The sequence below is a fragment of the Pelophylax lessonae genome, assembly GCF_965119305.1.
Source record: "Pelophylax lessonae genome assembly, chromosome: 5".
NCBI lineage: Eukaryota > Metazoa > Chordata > Amphibia > Anura > Ranidae > Pelophylax > Pelophylax lessonae.
The window spans coordinates 129,375,291-129,385,536 of record NC_138772.1 but is presented as its reverse complement, the minus strand read 5'-3'; the positions used below and the strand labels follow the sequence as shown (position 1 = coordinate 129,385,536).

Sequence of the window (10,246 nt, the reverse complement as noted above, 5' to 3'; positions counted from 1 at the left end):
ACAAAAGTCTGCAGATAATCTGCACGTGTGTATGGGGCATAACAAAAAATTATCTAGAAAAAAATTTGGCAGAACTAGGGATCCCAGTAAGGAACTAGGTCCTTACTCCTGACTAGGCAGATTAAAACTGACATCCTATAGCAGGAAGAGAGAAGGTATACACCCTGGGACTGCCGATAGGCGTAACCAGAACTTTTTTTTGCCTAGTGTCCTACTCCTGTAGGGGGCAGCCTAACCCTACTGATATGGAGATCAGAGACTGCGTCTGTCAATGAACGATAGAGAAAAAAGAGCTAATATTGCCATGTTCTAGAACAGTGGTATTTGACCTCAAATTTGTATCTATTTTAATTTTACTCTATATAATAGTTTTTTCCCCCCCAAAGCTCCATTCTCAGGGGCTTCCCCTGCATGCTACGCCAGCCAGTATGAAAGCAATGTATTGCCACAGAAACAGCAGTGCAAGGGCTTCTGGGAAGTGGCGTTCAGTTGGCAGGTTGTACCACAATTGAAGGTAGTTAATTCCTACAGCGATCAGGGTGGGTGTGACAGAGAAGTGTGTCGCCCGTAAAACATAGGAATACAATTCCACACCAACAATGAGGGACTATTCCTCCCATTGACACCAGCGATAGGGGACAATTCCTCCTAGAAAGATGGGGTATGGTTTACTCTCACTGACACCAGGACATTCTTTACTCCCACTGATCACAGTCAGGCCCCCTAAAGTTTAAAAGGGCAGTACATTGGGCCTTTGTTTGGAAAATACAAATACCCTGCCTTAAAGCGGAGTTCCAGTCGTTTTTGTGTTTATTAAATGTCAGCAGCTACATTTTTTGTAGTGGAACTCCTTTTGGATGAAACTCCTCTTGAAGTATCAATAGGTGTATAAAATACTGGTGTTCTAGAAGTTGGTGTTAAAAAAAGGAAAAACATGATGAACTAGTCAAAATTGGGTTTATCTTTTATTTAAAAACAAAACAAAAAAAACAAAAAAAAGGCAAAACATACAAACTTGAAACAGACCTTGTTCGATATAGCATACAATGAAGCTGCAATATTGGGAGGGGGTTCCTAAATACTTCAATAGTCTATCAGATGTTACTAATTAGGGGCCCACACTCAGTGTATAGAAGTACATTTTATAAGGCAGTTTATGCTCTGTGCATTATGCTTTTTTTTTTGTTTTTGCTTAGGGGAAGGCGATCATAGGAAAATGAAGAATCGTCAAGAATTCCATGCAAACATGGGGAACATAGATGTGGTTTCCATGATGGAATGAGCATGAGACTCCAGCCCTGCATGGCAAACCCCATTTTGCTATAGTATAAGCACAGGCCATTTCTACAACTCAAGGTACACAGACACACTTTTTTGCAGTATTGGTCTACCAAAACACTTTGCAGCACAGACTTTTGCAGCATGTGTATTAAAAAAAACCCTTTCATACTAGGATGATTAAGTGCCATCCTGCCCATCCCAGTACATTCTAGAACATAATATACAGAAGAAATATGCATTTTCTATGATCTGCTTATGTGTGTGTATAGGTATGAGCCCAAACTATTCAGCAAGTGCACTATATTAAACATTGAAGTCCACTTAATTCACTGTAAAAAATTTGCTTTTTAAACTAGCAAACTGCTCCAATGTTTTAAACTCCTTGGAGTACAGGAGCAGATTAGGGACAAGACGTAAATTCGGGAGATTGTTGAGAGCTCGCAGTCCATAGTGTTACAATCACCTTATCTATTTCCCGTCCTCTGTAATATGGTACATGATGAAATGTGATGTCCATAAATAGAAAAGGACAAAGACAGGTTACAGATAGTTGGTTACTGGGAAGATTTATTCCACATTACAAAATCTTCATGTTTCCAGTGTCTCTTCATTTGCCCCGCAAGTGTCCACAACACATATTAGACAGCTGGTCACAGGAAAGGCTCGCACTTTGGAGTTGGCAATCCACTTGTCCGTCTCGGTGTTGTACTCTAGTATATGTCCTAAACGGCCCACTCCCTGGAAACCAGCCAGTACATAAATAACTGAGCCGACTGCTGCACATTTCACTGTCACCCCTTTCCAAGGCATTGGAGACACCATCTTCCATTCGTTAAGTTTGATATCGTAATATTCAACACTGTCCAGGCCACCTGAAAATATACAACAAAATCATTTATCAGCACAGATAACTGCACAGCATGTGACAACACTGCTACCAAATGATACTCCTAATAAGTGGGATGCAATCACAATAGAGAACACATATCCACAACCTACTTCCTGAACAATGCAGGGATTCTTTTATTTATTTATTTCTGCAGCGTCTATCAAACATGCATTATTTACAAAGAGGCTTCAGCACTGTAACAGGCAGGGTGTCCCAACCCTGTGCAATTACCAACTTCCAGAAAGTTATTACAATCATATTTGGACTTCCAGTGGCACACTGGGGGGGGGGGGGGGGGGCTGGGGCTATACATTAGCAGTGTTTGGGCAGGTTCACACCACAAAAATGCACTCCAGATCTGTTCTAAACAAGTGTTTTTGGTGCATTTCCGGATGCATTCCAGATGGGGTTTTTGTTTTTCACTGTACTGGGGCCCGATTCGTTTTAGTGTGTTTTTGATGCTTTTTACCACAGTCCAGTGCAGGAAAAATGCAGTATATTCAACTTTTTTTTTGGAAACTGAAACGCCCTGGAACTGACTGCACTGGTGTGAACTATGTCATTGGAAACCATAACCATATAATCCACTTTCCATGTGTTTTTGATGCAGAAAAAAAACAAAAAAAAACAAAAAAACACAACCATACTGGAATGCATGTGGTGTGAACTGGCCCAGAGGGTAGAATGCCAGATGCAGAACTGGACTTTACAAAAAAAAAAAAAACTACCAAATATGCTGTTTGAAGAGAGCACATACCTAAACCATTCTGTCCCCCAATGGCAAATATTTTGTCTTTTACAAAGACTAGTCCATGGTTTTTCCGAGCTTCAATCATTGGGCACAGTTCAGTCCACCTAGACGAATACATTGGTTAATAGTTTTTCTAAAGAAGAAAAAAACAAAAACAAACACAAAGCATAACAGGTGCTGTCTGAGTGACTTATAATATAGAAAAAAAAAAAAAAAAAAAAAAAAAAAAACACTTACAGTCGCTGTAACATCCCATATACAATGTTATATATTTTCTAGATTTTAAGCTGTAATGAGCAGGGCCCTCTGATTCCTCCTGTATTGAATTGTATTGTAACTGTACTGTCTGTAATCAGTGTGAAAGCAGCTATATAAGAGGCTCAGAACAGTAAGGGTTCACGTATAAATTTGCAGTTTGAGGAGTGGTAAAAACCCATAGTCAAGACATATTTTTATCACCCCCGTCCCAATCACACCCAGTTTAGCTGCAGTGGCCAGGGGTGTACACAGGTCATAGACACAGCAGGAGTTATACACCCTGTCATGGTTTGTGGGTGTAGCAGCTGCCAAGCATGACCCATTTAAGTGAATGAGGCCGTTCCGCAAGTGCTTTGCAACCCTGTGCAGTACAGCAATCAAGGGGTTAAAGCAGGCAGCGTTTGTTGGTTTCTCACCACCTGCTTTACCCCTTGGACCCCACAGAAGCATGCAGTTGTGGGTCACTTGCAGAGTGGCCCCATTTACTTGAATGGGTAGTGATTTGCAGACTAAAGTAGCACCCACCAAAACCAACAGGGGTCTAAATTCCTGATGTTGCATGTGTTCACCTCTGGCTGCTACCTCGGCAGCTAAAGTGGGTAGGGATTGTGGGAGTGCGACACCGTGACTCAACCGCAGGGTTTAACCACCCTCCAAATATTTTCTTGTGAATGAGTCACTGGCGAATGCAATTAAGGGCTTATTCACTCGTGTAGCAGGCACTGTTACTCCTCTGAAAAGCAATCCAAGCATGTTTGACAGGTGGTGAGGAGCTGATACGTTGCCTCCTCACCGCTAGATTTAAACCCATGATTGCTGCGCAACGCACACGATTGCAACATGGGAGTACGGCAATTAGAGGTTTAAATCAGATGTGAGGTGGCAACACTGTGCTCGGTGATCTTAGACTTCTCCTATGTTGTTCAGGTAGACCTCCACCTGTAAAAAATGTTATATATATATATATATATATATATATATATATATATATATATATATATATATATATATATATATATATATATATATATATATATATATATATATATATATATATATATATAATCAAGCTTCTGAGGGGTCAGACTTACCCCTCTATTGGATGTTAGAAAAACATCCTGTTGTGAGGAGATGCATTGGACAATGCCGTACTGATGGCCTTATGCTGGCCATTGCAAACTAAACCAGGGAAGTCTTGTATCCTAATTACTTACAGAGGGAATAATCTGCACAACATTCTGCCAACTCTCAAAAAACTTTTCCTAATGTACCATGGTCGACTGATCTTTATTATCAGAGGTCAGATAAATGGGTTGAGTTTCTGCCCACTGAAGGAAATTCTTGGTGCCAAATATAGGACATTGCGCTTCCACAGGTGAACACTCCCTTCAGTAGTTTCCTCCCTATAGAAAACCATTTCCTTGAACACACATACGTTTCTGTTGTTGGATCATACACCTCACAGCAGTTCAGCACTCGTCCAGATACGTTGTTTCCCAGGCTGCCTCCACACACATAGATCAGCCCATTAGCCTCCACCATCCCGTGACTGCAGCGCTGTGTAAGCATACTGGGCTTTGTGTGCCAGCTTTCTGTCCTGGTATCATAACATTCAAATAAGTAGAGGGCAGAGTTTCCTGTAAACACAGAAAAACTAGCATGAATCAGTGATCCAAAGTAAAGTCTAATGAAATAAAAATATGGAGTGTAATACTGAAGGACACCAAAAAAAAATGACCATACCCTTACAGATCTAACTCTACCAAATGAATGACTAATTTTGAAGTCTTAACTGATAATAAATACAGCAAACTAAACCAACCGTGCAAAATGCATTATTTAGCAAGTTTATCAAAATTCAGTTAATTAGGCAGGGAGGTAAACTTCACAGATATTTCCATGGAAAATGAAGTTGAAAGCTTAGCATGTGAGTCAATAAAGTTGATTTACTAAAGGAAAAATAGCTTGTACACTTTGCAAGTGCAGTTGCACTCACTCATTTTCTTTAGTAAAATGTAAAAGTGGTAAAGCTTCACTTTGTAAATACCCAAATCAGATGCAAAGAAAAAAAAAAAAAGTTTTGCCTGCATATGATTGGATGATGGAAATCAGCAGAGCCCACATTTACATTTACTAAAGAAAAGGAGTGTAACTGCACAGTCAATTTGCCTTTAGTAAATCCACCCCCTAGCGTGTTTGTAGTAAGCAAATTATGGTCTATACCCCATAGGGACAGACTGATATTAGTGAACGGGACTACAAAATGAGATGCCATAAAACAAACCTGTTCCAAGAAATACCTTGAGGGCCAGTTCAAACCATGCCCGCACATAAATCGCACTGTGCATTTCAGACTGCATGCAAAATGCACTCTATTTGCGATCTGCAGCAGGTGTAAAATAGGTCAATGACACCCCAAATGCAAGTTACAAACTGAGTGCATTTGCACGCACCAGATCGCATGGTACTTTTGTACCATGCAATTCAGTATGAACTGCTTTGGTGAAGTGCGATTTTAGCCCATTCAAAATGCATTAGCTGAAGTCGCACCACACAGAACCGCGTGTGAATCGCCCGGACACACAACATGTTCCTCTGTGATTCATGTGCAGGCATGGTGTGAACCGGCCCTGAATTTAAATTAGAAGAAATAAAAGCGGTTATTTCTCACCTACTTCTGAGCCCCCAGATGTGTAGATTTTGCCTTCAGCAGCACATGCAGCCAGGCTGTCTCGCGGTGTTGGTGGCCCCAGTTTAGAGTACCAGGAGTCCTTTACAACATTGTAGCAGTCCATTCTCTTAATAGGAAAGAGTTGAGAGCCACCTAAAATATAGACCACATTATCCCAGAACACACAGGCTGCATCCCTGCGCTTCTCAAATGGGCATCGGATATCTGTCCAGTTATAATCCTGTGGAAATAAAGCACAGGATTGAACAATGTGGCCTTTTAAATTATCAATGCAGAAGATAAAAAAAAAAAAAAAAAAAAAACGAAATACAAAAAGTAAATACAATAAAATACAAAATAAAGAGAATACCTTTTAGAAGATTTCTTAGATCTGTAAACTATCAATGGCCAATTAATAATGGGGATATCGTTTTTGTACAATGGGTGTAGCCTAAATATTCCAATCTTTTGTGTACACAAGTGAATGCTGCTACAGCCATCATAACTGCCCGCTTCTAGCAATAAACTGCTAGATGGGAAGGTAGGTCGATGCATTGAGGCTCAAAATGCATATTTGGCAATTACAGAGTTCCCCTCTCAGTTGAAGGCAGAGGTTGACAGAAGCAATGGCTTAGCCTTAGAAAACATTAGTTAATATACATATTTTATAGGGATGGTGCAGGCCAAGCAGCAAGAAAATGCAAAACCATTTAAGTAATAGATGCAATTAAAGTGAAATTCCAGCCTACACATAACTAACCTTTAAAATTGCCCCTCCTAACACCTATGCTAACTAACGTATGCAAGAAAGTGGCCTGCACAATCCCTATAGAGTGTGCATATTAGCAAATGTTCTTGAATCCATGGCTAAGTTCAGGTTGCTCCAGTCTGGTCATGTGATCTCCTGTGTCAGCCATCAGTGGAGAAAGCACCCCAGCAAAGCCTGGAGTATTCATGTACCCATAAGCTCCTGTGGCCTTTCTAGTGTCTGCGCACTCTCCTCTCCCCTTCAGTTGCACTGCCTGACACAGGAGAGCCAGAATACAAAACTGGACTGAAACATCCTAGAAATAGGCAATTATGTACATCTTTCTTACACGGGTTAGTTAACATAGGTGTGAGCAGGAGGGAGGGGACTGTTTTAGGGTTAGTGAAGAAGCGTAAGTTGCCATTACACTTTAATGGACTATTTCCCAAGGAAATTTGGGATTGAAAGGCATTGTGCTTTACAGGCCATGCCCCATATATAAAATCCCTATTTTGTCTTTATACTGAATCCACCAAGGGGATGGAGGTGTAATGCTTCTCAGCTGGTCCTTTCCAGTTTGTACCATCGTTACAACTTAGTTATTTGAGTTTTTAGACAACAGACCAGTCATGGATGGGTGTGGGTTGGGGGAGGTTGGGCTGTCTCCCTCCCACCTGTTTCCCCCATCAATCCATTAGCAGCCATGTGCTCCCAGTGTGGAGACACTAAATTAGAAAGTATTAGGACTGCAGATAAAACAGGGTGCCGTGTAGTGGCTCTGCAGCTTACACATGCATTTGCAAATGTGTGTCAACTAAACCCCTGTTCTTTGTATCATGAGACAGGTCTACTTGGTTGGTGACAGACTGGAAGGTGAGTACATCAGACTAGGGGCTGGCTGACTTTAATGCACCTCTGATCCTTCAACCTCATGTTTTTTTTTTACTTTGATGGACTATTGCCTCACCACTTATACTTCTCTTCCATTTACCACCGTCACCCCATTAGCCAGCTTAAGTAAAGTGGAAATAAGCACAACTCTCTCCACTTGCTTCAATGATAAAGCACTAGCAAATGGAATGACCAATAACCAGGTTAGAACACTGTCAATTAGGGGCAGGGGAGTGAATAAGCCTTGAGAAAGCTCTGACCAGACTAAATTTAGAGTTTGTTGGGCTTTCTTCATTCTACTCCAGTGAGCAAAATAGGACAGCAAGGTGGGGGTTGGGGGCTATTAGGTGTACCAGCTGCTTTGCCTGTATTTTATTTATCTGGCCACTTTGAAGCCTATGTATTAATAAAAAATTATAAAACTCTCCTGCAAGCACAATCTTCATTTTAGTGATACCCTCATGCTAATCAATGGGATTGAGGAGAAGATCACAACCACTATATGTATACTGGAGTATGAGCTAACAACATTGTAGAGCAAAAAAAAAAAAAAAAAAAGTAGCATTTAAGCTGGATATACAACTATAGTCAGTACATACTTTTGGGTTAAAGTATCTACAGGATTGAGGCTGTGAGCCACCAAATAAAGCGATCCGATAATCATGTTTCTTTCTCCGTGGCCTTGTGCCATCGACAAGCTCTTCCCTATCTTCCGGAGAGAGAAGGTGATAGCGCATACCACCTATGAGACACAGGGAAACAAACAAAATCCATAAACCTCTAGGGCTACGAGTGCTCAGGAGTTCCTAGTCCATTGTTCAGGCAGAAGTATATGTACATATACAGAAAGAACAGGCAGAAAGTGACAAACTAGAAATCGTCAAAACGTCATTATGACAATCACAACAGCTAATCATCAGATCAAGAGGTAGCCCAACATGAACCAAAATGCTAGCGTTTAGGGATATATTTGTGCTGTAAAGTGGAACTATATGCACGCTTGATTCCAAAAGAAATAGGAATGTCTAACCACTGTCCTAAAACAAGTAATTAAACCCTGGTGTAGATTGGTGCTCGATGGGATGTAAAGCTCTTCTTTTTAAAAGGTGATAAGGTAAAATAATGGGATTTTTGACTTACCCAAAAAAAAAAAAAAAAATTCTCTGATGTTCATTGATGGGCAGCTCCTGATTCTTAACCATTTGGTTATACTGCCCCCTATAGGAGTCGGACACTAGGTAGGAAAAAGCTTGACTACGCCTATGGGCAGTCCCAGGGGGTATACACCCACACTCAGCTATAGGCAATCAGTGTCAGAAGAAAGTCAACTCCACAGAAGGGTGGGTACTGTGTCTGTCAATGAACATCAGAGAAATTGATTTTACAGCAATTGTAACAAATTACCATGATATTGGTCCATACCCCTGTATATGAGCAATAGCAAAGGAAAGAAAAGATGGGGCTTTTTTGGGTCGGATGGGAGGATTATGAATATCACACAATTTATAAAAAAAAAAAAAAAAAAAAAAAAAACATCTTTATTGGACACATATTAAAAATGTACATAAAAGGGCATAAATCCCATACACATAAAAGAAAAAAAAAAAAAAAAAAAACAGAAAAACACATGTGTAGAAATAGATTCCCATAAGGGAATGCTGATACTTGGTATCAGATGTTTAAGGGTCTCTGAGCCTTTGGCTTGCTGGGGACCGTTAGACCGTGCTCCATCAGAGACCCTTAAACATCTGATACCAAGTATCGGCATTCCCTTATGGGAATCTATTTCTACACATGTGTTTTTCTGTTTTTTATTTTATGTGTATGGGATTTATGCCCCTTTGATGTACATTTTTAAATATGTGTCCAATAAAAGATGTGTTTTTTTTTTTTTTTATAAAATTGTGTGATATTCATGATCCTCCTCCTCCCATCCGGCCCAAAAAAAAGCCCCATCAATTCTTTCCTTTGCTATTGGATTTTACAGCAAGTCAAAAATGCAATTTTCTCTTTCGTTCATTGATGGACACAGCTCCTGATACTTAACCATTGGGACGTCCCAAAGCAGTGTTAAACATGAGGGGTGGGAAAACAGCAAAAAAAAAAAAATTCCCCCAAGGGTAACCATAGCAACCCAGGTAACATGGAGCTCAACCAAAACTGGAGCTCACCTGAAAATAATACACCCTCAAAAGAGGACCAGGTCCTCTACAAAGCAGCCTGCAAAAACTTGCGGCCAAAAGAAGCATCCGCAAATGCCAACACATCCCCTTTATGAAACTGTGCACAGACGACCACCTTGCAAACCTGCATCATTGATGCCCGACTACAGAAGGCCCAGGAGGCATTAAGCGCCAGAGTAGAGTGTGCCTTAACAGGGAAAGGAGGAACCTGACCCCTAATTGAATAGGCCTGAATCACGGTCTGTCTGATCCATCGGGAAATGGCCACAGCTGAATGGCCAACCCTTTGAGGTCCAACTGTGAGCACAAATAGTGAGTCTGACTAACTAAAAGACTCCGTAGCTGCCAAGTACACCCTGATTGCCCGAACCACATCCAGGGAATACAGAGCAATTTCCTTAGGATGTTCAGTTCTGGGACATAGGGAAAGCAACACAATGTTTTCATTTGAAAGGAAAATCAGAGAAGACCTTTGGAAGGAACAACGGACAGGGACAAAGAACCACCTTCTCTCTGTAAACCAACAGGTAAGGTGAACGGCAAGACAACGCTGCTAGCTCCGACACCCTGCACG

The 10,246-nt window shown here is 40.8% G+C and overlaps 1 protein-coding gene across 1 annotated transcript in view; it reads right to left on the bottom strand.

Moving 5' to 3' along the window:
• Positions 1–1,086: 1,086 nt before the first annotated feature.
• The window catches only part of KLHL7 (kelch like family member 7), a 33,039-nt gene continuing 23,879 nt past the window's right edge, over positions 1,087–10,246 (bottom strand). The window contains exons 7-11 of the mRNA XM_082259465.1: positions 8,089–8,231; positions 5,851–6,091; positions 4,615–4,816; positions 2,928–3,025; positions 1,087–2,153 (exon numbers count right to left, since the gene is read on the bottom strand). Of these exons, the coding sequence (XP_082115591.1) occupies positions 1,870–2,153; positions 2,928–3,025; positions 4,615–4,816; positions 5,851–6,091; positions 8,089–8,231 (968 nt within the window). The 3' untranslated portion in view covers positions 1,087–1,869. The remainder of the gene's footprint in view (positions 2,154–2,927; positions 3,026–4,614; positions 4,817–5,850; positions 6,092–8,088; positions 8,232–10,246) is intronic.